Here is a 13637-nt window from a genome sequence, read left to right as displayed (position 1 = left end):
GCGGGCCAGACGGCACTGATTTTATGACAGGGGCCGAGGGCCGGATGAAATTCGACCGCGGGCCGGATTTGGCCCCCGGGCCGGACTTTGGACATTCCTGCTCTTTGGACTTTGTTTGTAAGCTTCTGTCTCCATCATTTACATCCAGAAGAGGGTAATTCACAATGAATATCCATGTCAATCTCAAACTTATGAAATAGAAGAAGGATTTTGCCAATTTTTGTCGAGGTCAATATGGTTTCAGTTTTAAAAGATACACTAAATCAGGAGACATCGGTGTGTGTGTGTGGGGGGGGTGGGCGGGGGGGTTGCCTTCGTTACGGACACCAGTGCCCCACTCAGTCTTTTCCATCGCATCCAGCACCATCTATCTCCTCCACCACAAAAGCTGTGTTTTTACCATCAGTGGTTTGTTTGACTAAGCTTATCCAGCAGGCTGCCAGCTAAAGTAGCTCGAGTCGTAATATGAGGTGGAAGTAAAATTCTAGACAAGGGGTATTACGGAGGTGGAAAAGTACATGTTGATCAAGCGGAATATTCAGTGGGAATTCACACACACACAAAAAAAAAATACTGGCAAAAGCAGAGTATTGGTTGCGTTTCAACCTCTGCACATTGCTGTAGTGATATTTCTATGGACATTTGTTTAAATTGACGCTCAAAGCTATTGTTCTGTATCTTTATGAATGTCAAAACATTATTTTTTTTCAAACATGTTTGCTTTAACAATGTCTCTTCGTTTGCAGAGTGACGCAGTCAAAGTGTGCGAAATATTGAACTTTCACAGGTTATCTAAAAGTAGATTTTTTATTGTTGTTTTTTGATCAGGTTATACAGTGACATCAGTGGTGTCAGCCAAAAACGGGCGCCTGCTTGTTGCCGGAGCGCCACGCTTTAATCATACCGGTAAAGTGATCATTTTCACTTTGAAGAGCCCTGGTAACCTCACCATCCTCCATTCCCTCAAAGGCCAGCAGGTAGCAACATAAAGTACTTGTATTATTACACAGAAATGAGTAAGATGAATCACCCTCAATGTTTTTTTCCACTCAATAGAAATTCCTTCCAAAGTTCATCTTTGGTTGATGTTACAGTTACTTTGACAGGCCTGCTTGTGTGTCTTGTTTGTGGAAATGGCAAGTAAAACGAAATTCCAGTTTCAAGACTTTTTGGCGGCGAATGGAAAAAAAAATCTAAAAATCACATTTATTTATTAACCTAATCATAAAGATGTGCAACTCTGCTGATGGGTGTGTTTAAAGCCACAGAATCTCACTCAACCAGTAATAATAATAATGTTATGGTTTTGGAAATTAAAACCACTTAAACATTTAACAGGGTAGTGTCGCCTCTTGATGTAAATAACTTTTTTGTTTCCAGTAGCATTCTTGCACTTTTTAATTCACAAGTGATTTTGTTGCTTGTATTTGGTGTCTCCTCACATCTTGAATTCAATGTGTTGAATAAAAACATGAATGTATAAAAGGCATTTGTTAACAGGTTGACCCGAGTTAGAAAAAAAATAAGCAAAACCAAAAAAATGTGTGTGTGTGTGTATGTGTATAATGTGTATGTATGTATGTATATATATATAAATATATATATATATATATATATATATATATATATATATAAATATATATATATATACCAAGAGCGAAAGGGACATAGATTCCCTGATCCACACAACCAGGATCTACAGCAGCGACATCGGGATGTCATTCGGGCTTGAGAAATGTAGTCGGATGGTGACTAAGAGAGGAAAGGTAGTCCGCACTGAAGTGGTCTCACTCCCTGAAGGAACAATAGCAGACATTGAGGACAGCTACAAGTACCTCGGTATACCACAAGCCAATGGCAACCTCGAACTGGCAACAAGGAAAGCGGCTACGGCCAAATACCTCCAGCGAGTGAGGCAAGTCCTAAGAAGCCAGCTCAATGGCAAGAATAAGACCCAGGCAATAAACAGCTATGCCCTGCCAGTGATCAGATACCCTGCAGGAATAATAAGGTGGCCAAAGGAAGAGATTCCGACCACGGACGTTAAGACCCGAAAGCTCCTAACCATGCATGGAGGGTTCCATCCCAAATCCAGCACCCTGAGACTGTACGCAAGCCGAAAGGAAGGAGGCCGGGGACTAGTGAGTGTGAGAGCCACTGTCCAGGATGAAACATCCAAGCTCCATGAATACATCAAGGAGAAGGCTCCAACGGATGACGTACTCAGAGAATGTCTCAGACAATGGGGAACAGAAGATGAGGTGCTGGAAGAGGGACCATCATGGGAGGACAAGCCCCTACACGGGATGTACCACCGGACCATAACTGAAGTGGCTGATCTCAAGAAGTCCTATCAGTGGCTAGAGAGGGCTGGCCTGAAGGACAGCACAGAGGCACTCGTCCTGGCTGCTCAGGAGCAGACCTTGAGCACCAGAGCCATCGAGGCCCAGATATACCACACCAGACAAGACCCAAGGTGTAGGTTGTGCAAAGAGGCACCTGAGACAATCCAACACATAACTGCAGGGTGTAAGATGCTGGTAGGGAAAGCCTACATGGAACGCCATAACCAGGTGGCTGGCATAGTCTACCGAAACATCTGTGCAGAGTATGGACTGGAAACCCCAAGGTCAAAATGGGAAACACCTCCGAAGGTGGTGGAGAATGACAGAGCGAAGATCCTGTGGGACTTCCAGATCCAGACTGACAAGATGGTAATGGCGAACCAACCAGATATCGTGATCATAGATAAAGGGCAGAGGAAAGCCGTTGTAGTGGATGTAGCGGTCCCAAGTGATAGGAAACATCAGGAAGAAGGAACATGAGAAACTCGAGAAATACCAAGGGCTCAGAGAGGAGCTGGAGAGAGCCTGGAAGGTAAAGGTGACAGTCGTGCCTGTGGTGGTCGGAGCACTCGGGGCAGTGACCCCCAAACTAGATGAGTGGTTGCAACAGATCCCGGGAACAACATCGGACATCTTAGTCCAGAAATGTGCAGTGCTGTGAACAGCAAGGATACTGCGCAGAACCCTCAAGCTCCCTGGCCTCTGGTAGAGGACCCGAGCTGAATGAGGGACTGACACCACCCGAGGGGTGAGATGAGGATTTTTTTTTTTATACACACACCTCACTTTAATTGCACAATTGATGGAATGGTACTTAAACACATGCTGTATGAAATGATAAGTATGACAATGTCTGTCTTCATGACTTTTTTACAGAGACTGTGGCAATGTCTTCTTGACATTGATTACTGAAACAGATTGTTGCATTCCAGCACGGCAGCACTACACTCACCACTGGAAAATGGCATGTTGCTGTGAGCCTGTAGCAATTTACATTTTACCTCGGCAGCAGCAACTCAACACAAACAGCAGATATTTTCCGGCAAAATCTTTTTAATTCCTCATCTCTTCAGATTTTTATTTTATTTATTTACTTCGGGCAGATGTTTCTCCCAAAAAGTCAAATAGATGGTGATCCATGCAGTGACTGATCCAGTAATGTTCCCACAGTCGGAACATCGACAAATATGTCATAACAGTTGACTTCACAAAACACAAGCCCACATTTGCTTTGAATATTGAGGATTTTGAGCCAATTTAGATTATCAGACAACAAAGTAGCCAGGCTACTAGATATAAATATGAAGATCGATTGGGAAAAAAAGTTTGTTATGCAATTTGAAATATGATTTTTGAACATGTGGTCTATTTTCAGATTGGCTCCTATTACGGGAGTGAGATTGCACCAATGGATATTGATGGAGACGGTGTAACTGACAACCTTTTGGTGGCAGCGCCTATGTTCTTCAGTGGAGGCATGGAGAAGGGAAAAGTATACATCTACAGATTTTCAGAGCTGGTAGGTGGATCCAGTCTTAAAGAGGCAGACCACAGACTCTACTGGCATTGTTCTAGTTGAAGCCAAGTAAACTGTTTTACTAAATTGGGTCAACAACTGTTCCGACTCCAGACATCCCCCCGGTTATTTTCACAACACACCTCAGCAAAGGTGCCCAGTAACGCACAAACACATTGTTGCATTCCAGCCCGGCAGTTTAACCGCAGACAGGCATTTGACCCATGACTTTATCCAGATCAAATACGGAGATCAAAAAGGAAAAACTTTGCGACTTCAGTATAGCGAATTTTAACAGACGCTCTATAATGAACTCAACAGGAAAATATTCTAAACCTGTTGCAGACTAATCATTGAGGGCGAGAACCTGATGTAATTGACGGGAATTCAAGTTCCAGGTCTGTCTTGCTCGTTGGAAAAATAAATGGAAAAGGACACTCATGGTATGGACCAACCACATCGAACAGACTGCATATGAACAGAGCCACTAACTTTGTAGTTGTTTAGTCATGCTTGAAGTATTATTTACATTTTCAAAGAACATATAAAGCAAAAGATGAACGATCCATGACTTCAAACTTTATTGTCCCCGTGAGGTTGAAGTCATCAATCAGTAGGAATTGGCAACCACTGCAAAAGCTCGAATTGAAATCTGGCAGCTGATCAAAAATAACATTCTATTCCGTGTGTAAACACTTTTAAAGTCATTTTTACCAACCTGGACTAAACCAATGTCTTAACCAGCTCAGAATGATAACCTTTCACTCTGACTTTGCATATTCATCAGGTAGCAGTGAAAGAAAACCTGCCCTCCTAAATCAGCTTCGTTTGCAATTATTCAACTGAAAAAATGATCATCTCATATTTTGTCTGCTCTAAATTTTATTATGAACCGAAAAGCCAAGTAGAGTAATGACACGCATGACTACTGGTAGAGTTGCTTTTTTTTTCTCCCATGCAGCCAGAAGGCTTTCTTCGAAACATTTTCCAGTCAGTTAATTACTTCCATAAACTTGGATATTTTCCATTTGACCCTCTACTCATTCCACCCCCCCACCCAAGGATTTTACAGCCCCTTGGTTTAGTCAGCAATTTTTATCTAGATTTTACAAAAGTCCATTTGTGACTGTTTAACTCTTGAGCTACTTACATTCCTTCATGATATGGTCACTAAAGAGCCAATAATAAATAACTGGATTATGCCAATAGTAAAAGCTGTTGACCCATGTTGTTTCGCAACAGTTGAGCAAGCAGTGAAGAAGAACCGTACAAGACAGATTATATTGTCTTTTCAGCCATTTCATCATTTGAAGTCTCTTGTTCATTCCTCATCCCAGTCATGATCGGTCGCTGTAATTCATTAAGCAGACTATGACATGCAAACCCCAGACGCTGACAAAGTGTAATGTGACTTTTTCCCCATGTGTCTTATTTCCTCTTGCTCTGTTTTGATATTTTAGGAGCTGTTTTTGCCGATACTCAATAGGAATGGTCTATGAGTTGTCTCTAGGTCAGGGGTGCCCAAACCTTTTGGACCGAAGAGCGACTTTTTGATCAACCAACCTCCCACGATTGACCCGTTATCGCGCACACGCATGCACATACACACGCACACCATGATGAGCAACAGCCTGACATGGAGGCGTGGGACGCACTTTTGCAGCCTGTTAACTATCATAGCTAACACGTACCGTTTTAAAGTGCTTCCCTCGGTCCTCTAGATTCCTATTCTTTACCAGTGCCCTCGGTGAATTGTACACAAAACAAACTCTGAATGTGAATAATGATAACGATAAAAGATATAGAGCAGCAGCTCTGATCACAAACTGCAATTGCAGACTGCTGAGCGCTAACAACTTCCGGTGACGCAGGTCACGCGCCACCGTTGGTTAAAGATTTACCTGCTTTATATTATTTTCTTTAGTTAATAATTTTTGTGAAAATTAGACTGATAGGATGATTAGTGTGCAGTATTCATTAACACAAAAAATATATTGCTAACATGTACACCACTCGCGATAAACTTGGAACCAGTCCGTGATCTACCGGCTGATCGTGATCTACCGGCTGATCGCGATCGACGTAGTGGGCACCCCTGCTCTAGGTTGATACCATTACAATCTTAAATCATTTTTTAATGATCTTGAAATAAAATTCCTTGTTTACTTCTCTTCACTTGTTCCAAGATGTTTGAAAGTTCAAGATCAAACAGACATCATAGATTATGCATTAAGTAGAGCAATGACCAACATGTTATTATTATTATCATTATTGTTATCATTTTCATGTTTTTGTTCTTTTACTTGTCTCGAATGAATTACATGAAGTCCATGGGCATAAAGATGGAAAATATTTTGAATGAGGTCAGATGAACACCATCACCAATGTATGCTTTCATGATGGAAAATTAGATTTGACACTATGATCCCTACAATGAGGGCATACACCTTCAAAGTCCAATGAATGTAAATCCCTAAACATACAAACTCAAATTACTTCATCAATCCCTGATGTGCAGCTGAAATGTATTTCCTGGTCAAGTTTATGTCAGCGTTATTTCCCGTCGATAGTGAATAGCCACTCGAGCTTGCTGGGGTTTGTTTTGTTTTGTTGTCATTTTCTTATTGACTGAAACGTATACCGAAAGATCCAACAAATGTATTTTAATTTCCAAATCTTTCAGAACCGTTTCATTTTTGAGGGTGCATTAGAGATCCACAACGGTGGCCAGAATGCTCGCTTTGGCTCGTCCCTTGCACCCGTCCCCGATTTAAATGGAGATGGCTTCAATGACCTGGTGGTCGGGGCTCCATTAGAAGACGATCACAAAGGGGCAATCTATGTTTTCTTCAGTCAGCAGAACAGAATACTACGCAAATACAAACAGGTATGTTGTAAAGTGAACTGTATTTAAATCATTGCTGGAATCAGGTGATATCTTCAAAGTTACAAACCTTCACTTTTCAGGAAAAAAAAAGAAGAGATTGACATTTTAGATTGAGAAGGCCAACGGTGACAATAATGTGGCGCATTTGATGTGGGTGATGGAACATTTAATGCTCTGTTCATTTTCAAAAACCCCAACATACGTTTTGAGTAAAGATATACGGTATGTTGAACAATCATAATCTATCCCCGCTGACTTTGTGCGTCGAAAGAGCCGAGCCACAAATCTAATCCAGAATCTTTGACTGTGAAACCGGCATACTGGCCACATGCCCAACCGTGTCGTGCCAGGAAATACAAAATTTTCAAATATAATCTTTCTTTGTATTATGACATTCATGTCTGTGCCGTGTGTTCATGTATATAATTTTAGCTTGCGGCTATTGAAGTTGGCCTGTTTTTATGAAATTTTTGATGTCTGGTCCTTCATAAAAAGATTTTCTGAGAGACATAAAATCACAATCACAAGGGTGAGTGTATTCCATTATTTCAAAAGTTTGTGAGTGTTCAAAAGACAAGCTCCAGTGCAGACTGGAAAAGTGGAGACAACTGTTGAGATTTATCAAGAAACATAGTCAGGTCAGATATCCAAGACTAACCTCGTAAAGAAGATCGATGATGTAATGTTGTTATCCAAGCTATCGTACACACAGAACATTGTAAACAATGGTGCAATAGCAGCCAATTTATCAGAATCCTACTGTGTGTGTGTGTGTGTATGTGTATGTGTATGTGTATGTGTGTGTGTGTATATATATATATATATATATATATATATATATATATATATATATATATATGAGAGCGGCTGGATAGCTCAGTTGGTAAGGCATCAGTTTGGCATACGGGAGACGGTGGTTCGAATCCCGCTTGGGGCAAAAAATGAGCACATAACACCATCCAGTGTGGGTCCTTGGGCAAGATCCTTCACGCTAATGCCTACCTCATACAATGATGAGAGACAATAAAATGAATGACATGCCGGCTCAGACGTCGCCCGGCCAAACAAGGTTTGCGTCAGGTGCTGGGGAACCAGAGCACCTCGATGAAAAATGGGCTACTGGAACAAAGCGGAGATGGACGAGATGCGATAACATGGCTCTGTTGGAATGCTACTACTCAAGCAACCCTAGTCAGAGGGGTTACATGCAGAGAATGTTGGCTGAATGGTTACTTCGAAACCCACAGTCACGGTTGAGCACGAAACAACTAGTAACTCAGTGTTCCAACATCCACAAACGGCAACTGCTGTCACAACTTGAGATTGAGGAGGTACAACGCAGGTTCCATGGTGAAGGGCCCCAGGCTGCCAGATCAGAAGAGGAGGTCATACCAGAGATTGGGAGGCCAGCCCCAATGAATGAAATGCTGAGCGAGGCAGCAACTGACCTGAAAGCTAAGATCATGGCGAGAATGAAAGCTACAACGGCTATGTCAAGTACCACCGGAAAGTCTCATGGAAAGTGTGAATGCAGCACTGAGGGCGATCCCTACCGTAACGATCACGGAAAACAATGAGCTGGTATACGCTTCAGCATCAGTGATCCTTGAGATGCTTGGCTATAAGAGCAACCATGGAAGCCATGAGATACGTTACCCACCATGGAAAAGACGGTTAGAGGCTAAGATCAAGGCGGTCCGGAAAGATGTGAGTCAATTGACGGATTGTGATGAAAAGGCCGATACCCGAGAAGTACATCCAGATGACCATACCTGAAGCACTCGAAACTGCCAAACAAAGGCTCCAAGCCTTGTCCAGCCGCCTAAAGCGGTACACGAAAGAGAATGAGGCCAGACGAATAAACAGGCTGTTCGCAACACAACCTGCGAAAGTGTACGCTCAGTGGCAGGGTCCTAACAACAGAGCTGACCCACCAAGACTGGAAACTGAAAGGTACTGGAAAGGCATATGGGAGAAGGAGGTTGCACATAACAGCAGTGCACAACGGCTGGTGTCCCTGAGAGAGGAGCACAGCAACCTCCCTGAACAGAACCCAGTTACCATAACAGTGGCAGACATACAGGAAAGAGTCTCAGATATGAAGAACTGGACACCAGGCCCGGACATGGTCCACACCTACTGGCTAAAGAAACTCACAGCACTCCATGAGCGCCTAGCAGCACAAATGAACCAGCTGCTGAGGGACGAGACTCACCCAGAATGGCTAACCGAAGGGCGAACGATCCTGATCATGAAGGATCCCTCGAAGGGTGCAGTCCCATCCAACTATCGGCCAATAACCTGTCTCTCCACAACATGGAAGCTCATGTCAGGCATCATTGCGGCTAAGATAAGTGGACACATGGATCAATACATGAGTGAAGCGCAGAAGGGCATTGGCACCAGAGGAGCCAAACATCAGCTCCTGGTTGACAGAACAGTCGAACAAGACTGCAGGTCCCGACGTACCAACCTGTGCACAGCCTGGATTGATTACAAGAAAGCCTATGACTCGATGCCACATACATGGATCACTGAATGCTTGGAGTTGTATAAGGTGAACAGGACCCTAAGAGCCTTCGTTGCAAACTCGATGAGGATGTGGAAAACCACACTTGAAGCCAAGGGCAAGCCACTTACCCAAGTGTCCATCAAATGTGGGATATACCAAGGTGATGCACTGCATGGGACTGAACCCCCTAAGCCAAGTAATCACCAAGACAGGCTATGGATACCGCCTCAGAAATGGAGCTACAATCAGTCACCTCCTCTACATGGATGACATAAAGCTGTATGCTAAGAGCGAAAGGGACATAGACTCCCTGATCCACATGACCAGGATCTACAGCAGCGACATCGGGATGTCATTCGGGCTTGAGAAATGTAGTTGGATGGTGACTAAGAGAGGAAAGGTAGTCCGCACTGAAGGGCTCTCACTCCCTGAAGGAACAATAGCAGACATTGAGGACAGTTACAAGTACCTTGGTATACCACAAGCCAATGGCAACCTCGAACTGGCAACAAGGAAAGCGGCTACGGCCAAATACCTCATAAAAAAAGCTGTTAGAGCAGCTGTTGTGTGACAAAATATTTTTTTCACCATTATTGATGGACAGTAATATTGTGTGAGAGATTATGTGTGAATAACTGCACCAAGTGAAAAATTGTTCACGTAAAGTTGAAAATCGAAATTGTTATTTCAATTGTGTACATACATCTACTGATGCCTAGTCTGGACACATCATCAGTGATGTTCCTGGATTCACTGGACGATTCGGGTCTTTCAACTATCAGACGCCCTCCTCCAGGTGACCCAGCCGGGGTTGATCAAGTCCCGGCTTGTGTCCAGACAGCTAGCTAGCTACCATGACTCCATGGATCTCCTCTTTTGAGCCACAGCCATCTTGAGGCTCTTTCTGCCGCTTCAGTGGTATTGCGGATGGCTCTCCTTTTCCTCTCTCCATCGATGCCTAAACTACAGTAGGCTCTGGCCAAGGAACGGGCTGCAAATCCTCTGCAACCAACCTCCACAGGGAAACACCTTGCTCTCCAACCAGCCAGCTGGCAGTCGCTGACCAGTCCTGCGTACTTGGAGAGCTTCCTCTCAAAGGCTTCTTCCAAGCGATCTTCCCACGGCACTGTCAGCTCCAGCAGCACTGCTTGTTTGGTGGACTCCGATACGAGGACAATGTCAGGTCGTAGGGTGGTAACTGCAATATGGCTGGGGAACTTCAGCTGTTTTTCAAGATCCACCAACAACTGCCAGTCTCTTGCAGATGTCAGGATGCCTGCAGATGATGTTCTGCTGGCCGCGGTAGGCTTGTCCCCAGCTCTGACAAAGGCGATGGTTTTATTGGAGGGGCGGAACTGTTTAGCCCATGCCAGCCCTGCGGTAATGGCTTCCGCGATAGTCTTAAGGACTTGATCATGCCTCCACCTGTACCGTCCATCTCCAAGTGCCCTTGTGCAGCCACTGAGGATGTGTTCCAGGGTTCCTCGCTTGGAGCACAGTGGGCATGCCGGTGTCTCTGCTATGCCCCATGTGTGCAGATTTGACGGGCTTGGGAGCACATCATAAACTGCCTGGATGAGGAATTTAATGCGTTGAGGCTCTGCTTTCCAAAGCTCTGCCCAGGTCACTTTCCTCTCAACTGCGTTCTCCCATCTTGTCCAAGTACCCTGTTGTTTCATTCCCACAGCCTTGCAGGTTCTTGTGTCCTCCACTGCTGCTCTCACCTCGTCCTGGACAAGACGTCGCCCCTCCTTCCCCTTGGTGTTCAGCTGGGGAGATGGAAAGGATCCTAGCCCAGCTCGACCTCGTGTGACCACTCCAGTCAAGCACCTGTGCCGGAGCCTTGCATCTGCCTCTTCAACCGCTTCCTCTGCCCTCCATTTCCTGCCAGTCCTCACTTGGATCCCAGCCTTAGCCACCTTCGGATCTCTTGAGTCCCTGTATTGAACCACTTCTCTGGCTCTGGTGACCTTAAATTCCTCCTCCAAGGATTTGAAGGGCAGTTGCAGTTTGTTGCTGTTTCCGTAGAGAGCGATGCTGCTCAGGCTCTTTGGAAGTCCTGGCCATCTCCGGAGGTGACTGCTGACCTTCCTCTCTAAGGTCTCAACTGTCGAGATGGGGACGGAGTAGACCAGGAGGGGCCACAGGATCCTGGGAAGAATGCCGTGCTGGTATACCCAGGCTTTAAACTTCCCCGGTAGGCCTGACTTGTCCACTGATTTCAGCCAGCCATCCAACTCCGTGCATGTTGACTGGATAGATTTTGTGTCTCTCAGAGAGCAGTCGAAAACCTTCCCTAGGCTCTTGACCGGCTTCTCTGAGATTGATGGAATGGCTGTGCCTGAGATGGTGAACCGGAACTTGTTTTCCACCTTCCCTTTCCTTAGCACCATAGATCTTGATTTGGCGGGTTTGAAACGCATCCGGGCCCACGCCACCAGCTTTTCAAGACCCTTCAGAATCCACCGGCAGCCTGGGACTGATTCTGTCGTGACTGTGAGGTCATCCATGAATGCCCTGATGGGTGGTTGCCGTTGTACGGAGTTCGTGCGGGGCCCTCTGCACTCTGGCTCAGCAGATTTTGTGAGCATGTTCATGGCTAGCGAGAACAGTGTCACAGAGATAGTACACCCTGTGATGATGCCGATCTCCACCTTGTGCCAACTGGATGTCATTGCTCCTGTAGAGATCCTCATCCTGAAATTGCTGTAATAATCAGCGATGAGATCTCTGCATCTTCTGGGTACATGATGCTTTGTCAGAGTGAGCTGGACGAGCTTGTGTGGAATGGAGCCAAATGCATTTGCCAGGTCAAGCCACAGCACTGATAGGTTACCTTTGTTCTCTCTGGCCTCCCGAATAAGCTGTGTGACCACACCGGTATGTTCCAAACATCCTGAAATTCCTGAGATGCCACCTTTCTGGACAGATGTATCGATGTAGGAGTTCTTTGCCAGGTAGGTACACAGCCGCTTGGAAACAGCACTGAAGAAAACCTTTGCCTCAACACACAGCAGGGAGATGATGCGGAACTGGTCTAGCTGAGTGGAGTTTTCCTCCTTCGGGATCCATACCCCTTCAGCCATTCTCCATTGTTCAGGGATCCTTCCCCTTCTCCAGAAGACTCGCAGGATTGTCCACAGACGCAGCAGGAGTTTGGGACAGTTCTTGTACACTTTGTATGAAGTGCCACTCTGTCCTGGAGCAGAGCTCGCCCTTGCTCTGCGGACAACCTCCCTGACTTCCTTTAGCTGCAGCTCCGACATGTCGAACTGCTCTTCAGGTTCAGGGGGGTCTATGAGGATGTTGCATTCTCCCAGCTCCTGCTCTCTTGCGGGGTCGCTGTACGTCTGCTTCAGATGTTGGTTTATGATTTCCTGCGAGGAGACCAGATTGCCACTCTGCTTCTGCCCCAGCAAATCCTTCGTGAACTTGAAGGGGTTAGCGATGAAAGCAGCACGCTTCCGTGCCCTCTCGCGTCGCCGCCTCCGGTGCCACGCTGCACGGCGGAGAACTCTAATCTTTTTCCGTAGGATGCACATTAGCTGGGCCAGGCCAGTGCGTTCCTCTTGTCCTGCCGCCTTGTACTGGGACTTCAGCGTTTTCATCTCCTGCCTGATGTTGTGGATCCTTACCGCTCTTTGATTCTTTCCGTACGTTGTTCCTGGGCTTTTCTTCTCCTCCTCGCCAAACCTTTCTGCTGCGAAGCTGACAATGACTGCTGTCATAGCTTGTAGCTTCCCGTCGGCGTGTCCCTTCGCCATAGCCTCCAGAATTTGGTCGACATCGTCGTCGAATTGCTTCCAGAGAGAGGTCATGCAAGCTGCAGGCCATTTGATCCGCCTCGTTTCAGACTTGATGCTCGAGGGATTAGTTTGCAACACGTGGAGGTTCTGGGCACTGTGGGGTGACTCCGGGCCTGGCACCTCCTGCGTCTCACCAGGTGTAACACCTGTGCGTTGTGTTGTTTCTGCTCCCAACGGGCACTTCATCCTCGCTCGGTGGATCTTCAAGCCATGGATGTTCTTGCAGACTTTGCCGCATGTACACGTTTTACTCAAAGTCGATTGTCCGTTGCCTGGGTCTGTAGCCGTGTGTCCGTCCGACTGGGGTGCTCATCCTCCCCCCCTCTCGGGCACCCCTGGGGGTATTTTTCCATTGAGTTCATCGTAGCTTGGTTGGGTCCCTCCTCTCAGAGGATGCAGATTGGGTTGCTGACCCGTTCTGCCCCGGTTGCCGTCTCTCCGGGCTGTCACTGACTCTCCAGTCGTCACCACGCTCTTCATGGTTGTCATCCAGTCTTTCCTGGCTGTCACTGATCTCTCAGGGTATTCGCTGTGTACATACATCTACTGATGCCTAGTCTGGACACATCAT

The 13637-nt window shown here is 45.9% G+C and overlaps 1 protein-coding gene across 2 annotated transcripts in view; it reads left to right on the top strand.

Moving 5' to 3' along the window:
* The window catches only part of itga11a (integrin, alpha 11a), a 65597-nt gene that overhangs the window by 26707 nt on the left and 25253 nt on the right, over positions 1 to 13637 (top strand). For both annotated transcript variants that reach the window (XM_052063053.1, XM_052063054.1), the window contains 3 exons: positions 829 to 977; positions 3721 to 3864; positions 6545 to 6748. In XM_052063053.1, the coding sequence (XP_051919013.1) occupies positions 829 to 977; positions 3721 to 3864; positions 6545 to 6748 (497 nt within the window). The remainder of the gene's footprint in view (positions 1 to 828; positions 978 to 3720; positions 3865 to 6544; positions 6749 to 13637) is intronic.

Source organism: Hippocampus zosterae, chromosome 4 (assembly GCF_025434085.1).
Source record: "Hippocampus zosterae strain Florida chromosome 4, ASM2543408v3, whole genome shotgun sequence".
Lineage (NCBI taxonomy): Eukaryota > Metazoa > Chordata > Actinopteri > Syngnathiformes > Syngnathidae > Hippocampus > Hippocampus zosterae.
The sequence above is the reverse complement of the archived record's forward strand: the minus strand, read 5'-3'. Positions and strand labels throughout refer to the sequence as shown.